This window comes from Phoxinus phoxinus (assembly GCF_949152265.1).
Source record: "Phoxinus phoxinus genome assembly, chromosome: 5".
In the NCBI taxonomy this organism is placed as follows: domain Eukaryota; kingdom Metazoa; phylum Chordata; class Actinopteri; order Cypriniformes; family Leuciscidae; genus Phoxinus; species Phoxinus phoxinus.
This window is the reverse complement of record NC_136880.1, coordinates 44481978-44496727: the sequence shown is the minus strand read 5'-3', so window position 1 is coordinate 44496727 and position 14750 is coordinate 44481978. Positions and strand designations below refer to the sequence as shown.

The following is a 14750-nucleotide window of genomic DNA, read 5'->3' as shown; positions in this document are numbered from 1 at the left end:
CTGCAACAAGTTCAAGAACCGGCTGGTGAACATCATGCCGTACGAGACCACGCGCGTGTGTCTACAGCCAATCAGAGGCCTGGAAGGGTCCGACTACATCAACGCCAGCTTCATCGACGGATACAGGTGTGTCTCCCCGCCGCGCCTCTGTCAGCTGCGAGCGGAGCCTGAGCTGAGTGTGTGTGTGTGTGTGTGTGTGTTCAGGCAGCAGAAGGCGTATATCGCCACGCAGGGGCCGCTGGCGGAGACAACGGAGGACTTCTGGAGGACGCTGTGGGAACACAACTCCACCATCGTGGTCATGCTGACCAAACTGCGCGAGATGGGGCGGGTGAGACCTGAGAGCCAGACACTTCTGATCTAGTCCAGGCAGATTAATGATCAGATTAATGATCAGATTAATGATCAGATTAATGATCAGATTAGTCAGTGTTGGGGAAAGATACTAAATGTTTAAAATTTAGATCATGTTTGGGTTTTTTACATGTTCCTCCTCAGTGTTTCTGTCTCGCTTCCCTGCAGAAATATCTAAACATTCTTAAATCAAGATATTTACTGGAGAAGAAAAATGACTGAAGATATGAAGTCAAAAATGTATTAAAATGAAAAGTGGGTTTGAGTTTAAAAACTCTAAACTAGAACAAATATCTGCCGATAGAGTCAGAAAAATCATCTTAATTCAAAGGGAAACAAGATTATTTTTCTGACTTTATTGCCAGATATTTGTTCTAGTTTTAAGCTCAAACTCACTTTGACAGATTTTTATTTTATTTTTATATATATACATTTTTTGCAAGCATGAAGGCTCATAGTGACTTTTTAAAAACATTCTATATTATTTTTCTGCTCTTTTTTTGTTGAAGAAATCATTGAGAGATTTTGGTCAAGTTTTTATGTTTTAAACTATATTTTAGTCTCAAATTTTTTAGTCGATATAGTCGTAATGATGTCATCTCGTCTTGTGTGTGTGTGTGTGTGTGTGTGCAGGAGAAGTGTCATCAGTACTGGCCGGCGGAGCGTTCGGCTCGCTATCAGTACTTCGTGGTGGACCCCATGGCAGAATACAACATGCCACAGTACAATCCTGAGGGAGTTCAAAGTCACCGACGCCAGGGTGAGTACAGGCCGTCGTTCACCGCGGTACCGTCTGATCTTACATGCAGAGGATGTCCTGAAGCAGAACCGAGCCTGGATTGAGCCAACACTGAACCGAATTGCCTAGCAACTGCCTAGCAACACCCTTGCAACCGCCCATAACACCCTATTAACTGCCTTGCAACCCATACCAATACCATAGCAAACACCTGCACTGCAAAAAATACTTTCTTACTTAGTATTTTTGTTTTGTTTCCAGTCCAAATATCTAAAAATTATTAAATCAAGAAGCATTTACTAGAGAAGTAAAATGACATAAGAAATTCTATTTAGTTTTAAGATAAAAATAAAGTAATTTAAGTAATTTTTGCTTAAAACAAGCAAAATTATCTGCCAATGGGGTAAGAAAAAAATTATTTGTTTCCATTTGAATTCAGATTTTTTTTACTTACCCCATTGGCAGATAATTTTGCTTGTTGAGCTCCTACATAGCAACACCCTAGCAACTGCCCTGGAGCACCCTAGCAATGCCTTAGAAGCACATGAGACACATGAAGAGCAACTACATAACTATATCATAACAACTGCCTAGCAACAACCTAGCAACCACCCAGTACAACCTAGCAACACCCGAGCAACAACCCAGAACACCCTAGCAATGCCCTTGAGACGCATGGATCCTCATGAAGAGAGATTGAAAGTCATGTGTGTGTTCATGTTCAGGACGTTGGCATCATGTGCCTCAGAGCTCAGAGTGTTTCTCAGCCCTGGAGACGTTCAGACTCGCTGTCTTTTCTTCCCGTAGGACGGACAGTCCAGAACCGTCAGACAGTTCCAGTTCACCGATTGGCCAGAGCAAGGTGTTCCAAAGTCAGGGGAGGGTTTCATTGATTTCATTGGACAGGTGCATAAAACCAAGGAGCAGTTTGGTCAGGATGGACCAATCACAGTCCACTGCAGGTGATGATGATGCTCCGACACACACATACACACACACACACACACACTGTGTGAGCTGGATCCTGAGACGTCTCTCTCTCTCTCTCTCTCTCTCTCTCTCTCTCTCTCTCTTTCTCTCTCTCGCTCTCTCTCTCTCGCTCTCTCTCTCTCTCTCTCTCTCTCTCTCTCTCTCTCTCTCGCGCTCTCTCTCTCTCTCGCTCTCTCTCTCTTTCTCTCTCTCTCTCTCTCTCTCTCTCTCTCTCTCTCTCTCTCTCTCTCTCTCTCTCTCTCTCGGTGCATGCTGGGAGTGTTTGGGTTGTGCGTGAGGGTTTCACGGGGAGTGCAGGAGAATTTTTCGTATTTCTTTTTTCTATTGCACATTAATTAAAATGTATTAGAAGGGGAATACTTTTTGACTAGAGGAGCAAAGACTGTTTATTTGGAAACTTTTGTGGCGGCATCGAGATGGCGTCTCACCCCGCGGCCGCGGAGGTGCTGGCGTCACCTGTGTCGCTCCGTCAAGGCGTCAGGTGTGTGCCTGCACAAGGCGTGACGGTGGAAGATGTGTTACTGGTGGTTGGAGAACTAATCGGATTTGAAAACATTTCTTCGGCGTCGAGGATGAATAAGGCGGTAGTGGTGTTTGTAAAGAAGGAAGAACAGGCAAATCGGTTGATAAGCGATGGAATTGTGGTAGGTGGAGATTTTCTTACCGTTTCACCGCTGGTAACGCCAACGACCCGAATAACCGTGTCTAATGTCCCCCCTTTCATTCATAATGATGAAATTGAAAGGGCGTTGGCGAGATATGGAAAGTTTGCAAGTGGGATTAGAACGATTCCACTGAGGTGTAGAAACGAAGCTTTGAAGCACGTTATGTCGTTCAGGCGGCAAGTGTTTATGTTTTTGAATCAGCCAGAGCTGGATGTATCGTTTAGAGTTGGCCACGAGGAAAAACCTATGTGGTTTATGCTAATACTGGTAACATGAAGTGCTTTGAGTGTGGGGATATTGGGCATAAGAGGATGGCGTGCCCACATAAGGCCCAGGATAGGCAGGAGGAGGAGGTAGCTGAACATAGTGCTGCTGTTGAGGTTGTTCAGGAAAAAAATGACGATGTACAGAATAATACTGATGAAACTAATTTTGAGAAAGTACCAACTCAGATTACAGAGGGAAGGAAAGTTGTTAATGCTGATTTGATTGACAGTAATGATCAGAAAGATGATGTTGATGAAAACGAAGGTTCTATTGGACAAAATAATGCATCTAAAATGGGGGAAAGTAGTGTGATGACTGATGATGTCAACAAAGGAAAAATAAATGTTGCAATTGCTCAAATTGACGATTCGGAAGTATCTAACAGTGTTGAAATGTGTACTGATTCTGAAATGGGAGATGATGATATTTTCCCTGAAATTTCAGAATTTGGTTCACAAATCATGGAGGACACATACACACTGCAAGAAATAAATGACTTTCTTGATACAACTTTTGGAAAGACTGGAAGTCAAAGATTTCTTCCCAGACATAGGGAAATTTATAGTATCGGTGACTTTGTTACAAAGAAACGTTAGTCATGACGTTCTTAGCAAGCAGAAAAGATTTCGGCTAAGGAAGATCTTAACGAAGTTAAGAAAGAGTAGGGCAAACGCTTCACAAAATGATTAGAACACACAGGGTGTCGGCTATTCTTTGTCTTTTCACTCTGTTTCTGTCCTCTTTATATTTTTCCCTTTTTATGGAGTTTTTGAGAGCAGGCTCCTTAAATATAAATGGGGGTAGGGATGGAAATAAGTTAGCAATGGTGTCAGAATTATTTAGAATTAAGAAGGTGGATATTGTTTTTTTACAAGAGACACATTCCAATACAATACAGAAAATGAGTCGGAATGGGATAGATGGTGGGAAGGAAAAATGTGTGCTAAGCCATGGGACAAATTTGAGTTCTGGTGTGGCCATATTATTCTCAAAAAATATAAATGTAAATATTTTAGTTGTAGAAGAAGTTGTGAAGGGAAGAGTATTACTAATGCATATAGAATTTAAGGGAACTGTGTTTGTGCTTATAAATGTTTATGCACCAAATATTGGGCCTGAGCGAGTGGAGGTTTTTATGAAACTAAAAAATGCTGTTCAAAAAATTGGAGATCAGGTGTGTGTTATCATTGGAGGTGACTGGAACTGCACTGTGGATTTTATACTTGATAGGAATGGGGAAGAACCTCATAATGAGTCAAGTGTGGTATTATCAAAAATCATAAAAGAGCTTAATTTGATTGATATTTGGAGGAAAAGAAATATAGGGATTAGACAATATACATGGCTTAAAGCGTCTGAGAATAGAGTTAGTGGGGCAAGACTAGACAGATTTTATATTGATAAAACATGGAATAATAAGGTGATGAATGCTGTTATTTTACCTGTTGGGTTTTCAGATCACCACTTGGTTTTATTTGATTTAAACATGAAGACAATTACAAAGCCAAATTATTTTTGGCATTTAAATGTTAAATTATTACAAGATGCTTTATTTTGTGATAGTTTTAAATTATTCTGGAATAAATGGAAAATGCGGAAAGATTATTTTGAAAACATGTGTCAGTGGTGGGATGTTGGCAAAGTAAATATAAGAATATTTTGCCAAAATTACAGTTCACATAATACATCAAGGGTGAAGTTTGCAGTAAAAAGCTTGGAGAAAGACATTCAAAGAATTGAAGTACTATTTTTAATAATGAACTGGGCAGAGTGAGCTGTTGAATAAGAAAAAGAAAGAACTTGGCTCGTTATTACAGGAGCAAGTGAAAGGAGCAATTGTAAGGGCGAGAATCTGTTCCATTAAAGACATGGATGCTCCTACATCATTCTTTTTCAATCTTGAAAAGAAAAGCTCCCAACAAAAACAAATATATCTTCTTCAACGGCCGGATGGGACTATAACGTCAGACCCGGTGGAAATAAAGACACTGCAGTTAACTTTTACAAAGAACTGTATGATGCTGAGGACTGTGAAGCTGAGAGTGCTTCTGATTTGCTGAGTGATTTACCTCAGGTGGAGGATGAGGGGAAAAATCACTAGACAGTCAAATAACTTTTCAGGAGATTACAGAAGCAATGAAACAGTTATCTTGTGGACGTTCTCCGGGAATTGATGGACTGCCAGTTGAGTTTTACCAAGCTTTTTGGAATATATTAGGACAAGATCTGTATGAAGTACTCATTCAAAGCATCAAAAGTGGAACACTTCCTATAGCTGCCGAAGAGCTGTACTGTCTTTGCTTCAAAAAAAGGAAATCTAGGTCTTCTAAAGAATTGGAGACCAGTTTCTCTATTGTGTTTGGACTATAAAATACTGTCAAAGTGTTTAGGCAAATAGGCTAAAGTGTTATTTAAATAAATGGACTGCATTTATATAGCGCTTTTACAGACCCAATGGCCATCAAAGCACTTTACATATTGCCTCACATTCACCCATTCATACACCGACGGCGGTGTCAGCCATAAAAGGCGCCGTCCAGCTCGTCGGGGGCAGTTGGGTTAGGTGTCTTGCTCATGGACACCTCGACACTTGATCTAGTGGAACCGGGGATTGAACCACCAACCTTTCGGTTTGTAGACAACCTACATGAACCACTGAGCCACTGCCGCCCCTGGGAGAATTAAGAATTATTGGTTCAAAATGACCAGACGTATTGTATTCCAAAAGGTCAATCATGGATAACCTCTTTTTTATTAAGGGATGTAATTGATTTTAACCAATTTAATCATTTCAACCTGGGTATTCTTTGTTTGGACCAAGAGAAAGCATTCGATCGGTTGACCATGTGTATCTTCTTAAGGTTTTAAAGCATTTTGATTTGGAGAGAATTTTATATCTTATATTAAGTTGTTATATTCAAATGTTTTTTGTGATGGTTAAAGCTGGTGGAGGATTGAGTGCACCAATACCGGTATCAAGGGGTATTAGGCAGGGGTTGCCCACTTTCTGGACAACTGTATAGCCTCGCTATTGAGCCTTTGTTGTGTAGGATAAGGGAGAGATCTGAATGGAATTTTACTTCCTGGCATAAATAGTACTAGTAGGGTGTCATTATCTGCCTATGCGGACGATATTACAGTCTTTATCACAAGCCAAAATGAGGTTGACATTTTAACGGGAATTATTAAAAAATATGAGAGGGCATCTTCAGCAAAAATGACTGGGGAAAAAGTGAAGGGCTGATTATTGGTCAGTGGGGAGGGTTAGGACCTCCAATATTACCGGGTGGATTGCTGTGGGTAAGAGAAGGGTTAAAATTTTTAGGTGTTTTTTTAGGAAATACAACATTAAAGGAAAAAATTGGGAGGGAATGCTGGAAAAGGTGAATGCTCGGTTGTCTAGATGGAAATGTCTATTACCACATTTGTCGTACAGGGGGAGAGTTCTGGTGGTAAAACACCTGGCTGCCTCTACCTTGTGGCATAGACTTGTGGTATTGGAGCCACCTGATGACTTGATCTGCAGGATACAAAGGACTTTTGTGAACTTCTTCTGGAGTGGAGAACACTGGATTCGCGCAGCAGCACTTTATCTTCCAGTTCAAGAAGGAGGTCAAGGTCTGGTGGACGTGAGGAGCAGAATCTGTGCTTTCAGAATCCAAGCAGCACAGAGACTTCTCTACCATAAGAACTTGGTGTGGTCTCAGACTGCGAAGGCAAGTCTTCAAAAAACTGGGGGTCTTGGATTGGATAGACATTTATTTTTAATGAACCTGGAGAAGATAAACATGTCTGAGCTTTCACACTTTTACCGGACAATGTTGCATTCATGGAGAACTGTTTTTAAAGTTGAAAGAGAGGTTGATGAACCTGGGAACTGGGTTCTGGAGGAACCATTGTTTTTTAATCCAATGACTCGAACAAGACTGTTGTCTTCTGTGACTGTGAGTGCATGCTTACAGAGGAATGGAATTGTCAAGCTGGGACACCTCTTGAATAGAGATGGATGGAAGCCGCTGGAGGAACTTAAAGAAATGACTGGTTTAAGATCTTCACGCTTGACAGAAAAGTTGTTGGAGGAGATTGTCAATGCCTTACCAGGTAGTTACAGAGAGTACATTGGGAGAGGAGCTTTGATGGACATGACGAATGAGCAGGAACTCCCAGGAATTAAAATCGCTCATCTCATAAAGACGGAAAATGAAGATGAAGATGTGGGGTCAATTCTATCTTTTAAAACCCCGCAGCTGGAACATTTTGAGTCTGCATCCAAAAAAGCTATATATTACTCTACAGTCAAAGTTTTGCACCAGGACTCTCTTAAAGGACAAAAAGCCTCGAAGTGGCCAGGTTTGTTGAAGCCAGACTTCCTCCTGAGGGACAGGTGGAGAGCCCTGTATAAGCCTCCCATAGAGAAGCGCACGGCTGATCTGCAGTGGAGGCTTATTCACGGGGCGATAGCTACGGACAGACACGTGGCGCACCTGAATCCGGCAGTGGGTGAACAGTGTAGGTTTTGTGGAATGGTAGAAAATTTGGAACATTTGTTTTTAAGATGTAATAGGTTGAAAGGTCTTTTTAGTCTTCTTGATAGATGGTTTCAAGCGTTTGATGAAACATTTTCAGAAGAAGTGTTTATTGGGGGTGTGATGTACAGATTCTTGATTAGAAGGAAGGCATGTTTGTTAAACTACTTGATCGGAACTGCAAAATTAGCAATTTGGAAGACGAGAAAGAATGAAGGGCTGAATCTTCTTAGTACTGATGCTGAATTAATGTTCAAGAACCTTGTAGCTGGAAGGTTAAATATAGAGTTCGTATATTATAATCTTATAAAAAATGAGGGGTGTTTTGATGATATTTGGTGTCTTAAAAATGTTTTGTGTGTAATTGATGAGGACCAGTTGGTTCTTAATTTTTAATTTATTTTATTTTATTTGATTAATGAGTATTTGATGATGTTGTGAATAATGTTTTTATTATGTAAATAATAAAGTCTTGTTAAACCTCTCTCTCTCTCGCGCTCTCTCTCTCTCTCGCTCTCTCTCTCTCTCTCTCTCTTTCTCTCTCTCTTTCTCTCTCTCTCTCTCGCTCTCTCTCTCTCTCTCGCTCTCTCTCTCGCTCTCTCTCTCGCGCTCTCTCTCTCTCTCGCTCTCTCTCTCGCTCCTCTCTCTCTCTCTCTCTCTCTCTCTCGCTCTCTCTCTCTCTCTCTCTCTCTCTCTCTCTCTCTCTCTCTCTCTCTCTCTCTCTCTCGCTCGCTCGCTCGCTCTCTCTCGCTCTCTCTCTCTCTCTCTCAGTGCGGGCGTCGGGCGCACAGGTGTGTTCATCACTCTCAGTATCGTGCTGGAGCGCATGCGTTACGAGGGCGCCGTCGACATCTTCCAGACCGTCAAAATGCTGCGCACGCAACGGCCGGCGATGGTGCAGACTGAGGTACGGTAAACACACATCAGCGTTTGCCATCGAGCTGCGAGTGTGTGGAAGATCCCGGGTCAGTCCCGAGACCTCCTGTAGAACACACTTCCCAGCTCAGACCCACACTACCACTGATGCTATGAGGCTTATTGTTATTGGAAAAGTTATATTTATATAGCAAATAGCAAACGATACAATGTGCTTACAGAGACATACACGGTAACGCCCTAGCAACCACCCAGAACACCCTATCAACTACCTAGCAACCTTCTAGAATACCCTAGAAACTCCATAGCAACTTCATAACTATGTCCTAGCAATCACCCTTGCAATCACCCATAAACACCATAGTAACTGCCTAGCAACACCCTTACAACCATTCAGAACATCACCATAGTAACTGTCTAGCAACCATCAACAACACCCTAGCAACCTCCCAGAACACCCTATCAACTGCCTAGCAACCCTCCAGAATACCCTAGAAACTACCTAGCAACCACGTAACAATGTCCTAGCAACCACGCTTGCAATCACCCATAAACACCATAGCAACTGCCTAGCAACACCCTTACAACCACCCATAACATCACCATAGTAACGGTCTAGCAACCATAGACAACACCCTAGCAACCACCCAGAACACCCTAGCAACTGCCTAGCAACACCCTTGCAGCCATCCAGGACATCACCATAGTAACTGTCTAACAACCACATTGCAATGCCAAAGCAAACATCAATAACACCCTAGAAACAGCCTAAGAGCACGCTAGCAACAACACCCACAGCTGCTGGCTGTCAACTATGTCACAATGCCCTATCAATCACTCAGAACACCACAGTAACTACCCAAAACACCCTAGCAACACCCACCACATCCTAAAAACACCCTAGCACCTGCCTAACAACCACATAGCAACGCCCTAGCAACCACCCAGACCACCCTGGTGTTTTGCCACTGCACGCACCACTCACTTTTATTGTTATCTTTTTAGTCTATCAAACAGAGAATATAATGCACTGGTGATGAACAGGGATGACCAGATGACCAACAAACTCTTATTCGAGATGACTTTAGTCCTGTTCCTGGAGAGTGTGTGTGACCCAGGCGTATCTCAGGAACAGCGATGACCTCGTCTCCTGCAGTCATGTGATCAGATCTGTGTGTGTGTGTGTGTGTGTTCGCAGGACGAGTATCAGTTCTGCTATCAGGCCGGCCTCGAGTACCTTGGCAGTTTTGATCACTATGCAACATAAGAGAAGATTGAAGAACACCTTCCCCTCGACCCCAGCAAACCCTCGCAGAGGATCCACTCTCCAGAGACGCAAACTATTACCTCAGTGTTCACTTATTACAGATATTAATGTTGTGGTCGGCTTTCTAGAAATATTAAACCGTGGATGAAGAGGAAAATATTACATGTACAAAAAAATCTATTTAAAGCAAAACAACAACAAGAAACTATGAAATCAAAAGCCTGGATTATTGCTGCACCCTTCAGTGGGAGTTTCTTCGAACTGTCTTTGCCAACGTCAGACGTGAGTTCGTTCGTTCGTGTGAATGGCGGGATCGTTGCCATCGGGACGATTAACCGGGAGTTTAATTAAACGAGATCTCCCACCGTCTGTGCCTAACGGAGCGAGGCGGATCAACTCCTGTGAATACTGTGTTTGTGTCTCTACAGACTTTCTGCTGCTTACGCGTGTTTGAGAGGCGAGCGAGTCCGATGCTTCAGTCTCGTGTCTGTATCATGTTCTTTTGCTCTTTCTGCTGTGGCGTAACGGGACGGAGGACGATCGCTCATCCCAGAACACGTAATGATTCGACACACACGTTCTAGGAGGAATGGCGGATCGTTCCCCAGTGTTTCAAACGCTAGAACATCTGATCTAATCTAGAACACACTCGCCAAACTCTTCCCGTCATGTTTAGTTTAGCGGAGGCACGATGTTTAGGAGTAGCGCGGGAAACCAGCCGGTTCGAGACGTGAAGTGAGCCTTATTATCGTTGTTGTCAAATATTTAATCGACCTGATTTTTTTATTTCATTTTGTTGATGATATGCTTGAATTTTTAAGGATCTTATTTATTTACATGATTTTTATGGCACTATGATTTGTGAGCTGTGGTGTAGTTGGCTAATGTGACTGTACATGGCTCAGATGTACAGTGTTGTGCTTCGTAAACCCTCTCAGATATTTTATATATTTCCTGTGCACTGATTGTTCTAGAGAAGCCAACGGTCCTCAGAGCCCAAACCTCAGCCAATCGCTGGAGTTCTGAGACGTCACATGGTTCTCATCGGCATTATCAGTCAAACGAAGCGAGATCAAGCACACGCGGGGTTAAAGAGCATCAGATCAGCATCAGGTTTTGCATACCGTGGTAAACTGCACTAAACCAGCAGGGTAACACCATGTTAACATGATTGACTGAAATGTGATGTATGGACCATACATTTATTGACATGGAGTGATATTTAAAGTGTGGTCACATGTGTGAATTTTCAAGGGCGAAATAGTCATTTCAATAGAATACATGCGAATTTAGCGAAAGATTTTCCCAGAAAACAGTTGAATTTCGTTACACTGTTGACAATGGAATTAGACCTTTTCCCACAAAATTGTGGAAATGTGCAAAAACTGCTGAAATTACATAGATGTTCTTCTTTAGTGTTTCTGTCTTGTTTTCCAGTATACACATTCTTAAATCAAGATACAAGAAAATGACTGAATATGTTTAAAAATGAAAAAAGTATCAACATGATGTGAGTTTGAGCTTAAAGCAAGAACAAATATCTGCTAATGGAGTCTGCTAACTTGTTCTTGTTTTAAGCTCAAACTCACTTTATTTTGATACTTTTTTTACTTCATATCTTCAGTCATTTTGCTTCTTGTAAATGTATCTTGATTTAAGAATGTTTAGATATTTGTGCTGGAAAACAAGACAGAAACACTGAGGAAGAACATAATTTTTTCACTAAACTATTGACAAAACATAATTTCCTAACAAACTTTCACTTATGTGACCTCACCTTTACACAACTGCTGAGATTACTGTACATGTTGTAAACTGACGCTCCTGTTAATCGGCCAAAGTGAATATGGTTATCAATGTGAATCTAATATGAAATATTAGCACATATGAGCGGATCAGTGATCGCATCTGCGAGACACTGATCTTCTTCAGCACAGAGTTTCTCTCTTCAACTTAAAGCACATTCACGACTGATGTTTCTCATTCAAGTATTCTCTCTAATTAAAAAGTTCCTTTGAAGACAAAAGCACAGGAATAACCCCACAATCATCTGTCAAAGCAACACTTGATCAGGCGAGGGAGTGAAGGAACGAGGGAATGAAGGAATGAGGGAACGAGGGAATGAAGGAACAAGAGAATTAAGGAATGAGGGAATGAAGGAATGAGTGAATTAAGGAACGAGGGAATGAAGGAATGAGGGAATGAAGGAATGAGGGAATTGAGGAACGAGGGAATTGAGGAACGAGGGAATGAAGGAACGAGGGAATGAAGGAACGAGGGAATGAAGGAATGAGGGAATGAAGGAATGAGGGAATTGAGGAACGAGGGAATTGAGGAACGAGGGAATTGAGGAACGAGGGAATTGAGGAACGAGGGAATGAAGGAATGAGGGAATGAAGGAATGAGTGAATTAAGGAATGAGGGAATGAAGGAACGAGGGAATGAAGGAACGAGGGAATGAGGGAATGAAGGAACGAGGGAATGAAGGAACGAGGGAATGAAGGAATGAGGGAATTGAGGAACGAGGGAATTGAGGAACGAGGGAATTGAGGAATGAGCGAATGAAGGAACTAGGAAATTGAGGAACGAGGGAATTGAGGAATGAGGGAATTGAGGAACGAGGGAATTGAGGAATGAGGGAATTGAGGAACGAGGGAATAAAAGAATGAGGGAATTGAGGAATTAGGGAAATGAGGGAATTGAGGAACGAGGGAATTAAGGAATGAAGGAACGAGGGAATGAAGGAACAAGGGAATTGAGGAACGAGGGAATAAAAGAATGAGGGAATTGAGGAATTAGGGAAATGAGGAACGAGGGCATTAAGGAATGAGGGAATGAAGGAACGAGGGAATGAAGGAACGAGGGAATTGAGGAATGAGGGAATTGAGGAACGAGGGAATAAAAGAATGAGGGAATTGAGGAATTAGGGAAATGAGGGAATTGAGGAACGAGGGAATTGGAAATGAGGGAATTGAGGAACGAGGGAATTGAGGAATGAGGGAATTGAGGAACGAGGGAATAAAAGAATGAGGGAATTGAGGAATTAGGGAAATTAGGGAATTGAGGAACGAGGGAATTAAGGAATGAAGGAACGAGGGAATGAAGGAACAAGGGAATTGAGGAACGAGGGAATAAAAGAATGAGGGAATTGAGGAATTAGGGAAATGAGGAACGAGGGCATTAAGGAATGAGGGAATGAAGGAACAAGGGAATGAAGGAACGAGGGAATTGAGGAATGAGGGAATTGAGGAACGAGGGAATTGAGGAATGAGGTAATTGAGGAACGAGGGAATAAAAGAATGAGGGAATTGAGGAATGAGCGAATGAAGGAACGAGGGAATTGAGGAATGAGGGAATTGAGGAACGAGGGAATAAAAGAATGAGGGAATTGAGGAATGAGCGAATGAAGGAACTAGGGAGTTGAGGAACGAGGGAATTAAGGAATGAGGGAATGAAGGAACGAGGGAATGAAGGAATGAGGGAATTAAGGAACGAGGGAATGGAGGAACGAGGGAATGAAGGAACGAGGGAATTAAGGAATGAGGGAACGAGGGAATGAAGGAACAAGGGAACGAGGGAATGAAGGAACGAGAGAATGAAGGAACGAGAGAATGAAGGAACGAGAGAATGAGGGAACGAGGGCCGAGAGCTGATGACTACGTAGTGCTTCACTTTTCTCTGCTTAATGATTTCAGATCATATGTGTAGATAATATGTCGACTTTGTATTAAAACAGAACGACTGGATATACTGACGTGAAGAAGTGAGTGTGTCGTCTCTTATTTCATCAGTGATTTGTGAGGAAACTGCTGATTTGTTTTAATCGTCTGCGATTCCATGTTAATTTTTATACATCAGTGGGATTAAACTGAGTGGATGAATCATGATCACTAGGTAGGTCACAGTTCATTATTAGGTAGTTCTACTACACACACACACACACTGTTACGCCCTAGAGAGCCCAGAGTAAAGCAAGAGCCTCCTTCTCGATTGTGGAATAATTCCGCTGGTAACTGTTACATTTCCGTGAAAAGAAACAAACAGGGCGGTCGATTCCTGCATCGTCCTCTTGAACTAGCACTGCACCCGCTCCCTCTTTACTGGCATCTACCTGGATTTTAAATGTTTTTTTTCTAGCTGATCAGGACGGGTGCCAAAGTTTTCAATGTATCTAAGGCATTCTGGCAGGATTCGGACCAATCAAACAGTGCTTTAGCTCTCGGTAGGTCAGTTAAAGGGGTAACGACTGTGGAAAAGTTCCTGCTAAAGCAGAGGTAAAACCCTGCCAGACCCAGAAAACGCATTAAATCTTTCTTAGTGGCAGGAGCAGGGTACTCATCTATTGCCCTTCACACCGGACGCACTTGTCCTTGCCCCACCCCCTTCCCCAGGTACGTAACAGTCTCCCCCGCAAACTTGCACTTAGCCAGAATTAATGTGCGATTTGCCTGAGCGAGGCGAACGAGGAGAAGACGTAAACGTTGGAGATATTCTGGCCACGTTTCACTTACTATGACTGTATCATCCAAGTAAACAGTTACGCCATCTTATCCATTTTAAACGTAGCCGCCGCGTTTCAAAGGCTGATGCTCATAACCCTGTAGGAAAATAACCTGGTGTTATAAAAGATGAAACCTTGCGCGCACGCTCGGTCAGCGGGATCAGCCAGTAGCCCTTTAACAAATCCAGTTCAGTTACAAATTTCGCGGCACCAACCTGGTCAACACAGTCCTCCATCCTCGGCAGAGGGAAGGAGTCCGGCTTTGTGACCGAATTTACTTTTCTATAGTCTGTGCAAAAACGGAAAGTCCGTCGGATCTCTTAGCCAGTAGACATGGCGAGGACCCGCTCGAAGAGGAGGGTTCGGCTAACTTATTATCCAGTAAATACTGGACTTCTTTTTCCAAAAACTCCCGTTTATTCAACGGAACTCGGTAAAAGCGCTGGCGGATAGGGCTGGCTTCGCCACATCGATGTCATGCTCCAATGCATTAGTCTGTGTTGGTACATCGGAGAACAATTGTGGAAACTCAGGCAGCAAGCTGATCAGTTCTTGCCCTCGAGCT

General features: G+C 42.5%; 1 protein-coding gene across 1 annotated transcript in view; it reads left to right on the top strand.

Annotated features, from left to right (window-relative positions):
• The window catches only part of LOC306999571 (receptor-type tyrosine-protein phosphatase S-like), a 114978-nt gene extending 101542 nt beyond the window's left edge, over window positions 1-13436 (top strand). Inside the window, 7 exon segments of the mRNA XM_079614385.1 lie at window positions 1-126; window positions 205-331; window positions 988-1080; window positions 1082-1114; window positions 1901-2055; window positions 8313-8448; window positions 9616-13436. The exon segment at window positions 1-126 is cut by the window's left edge and continues 53 nt beyond it. Coding sequence (XP_079470511.1) covers window positions 1-126; window positions 205-331; window positions 988-1080; window positions 1082-1114; window positions 1901-2055; window positions 8313-8448; window positions 9616-9684 — 739 coding nt within the window. The 3' untranslated portion in view covers window positions 9685-13436.
• The last annotated feature ends 1314 nt before the right edge of the window (window positions 13437-14750 follow it).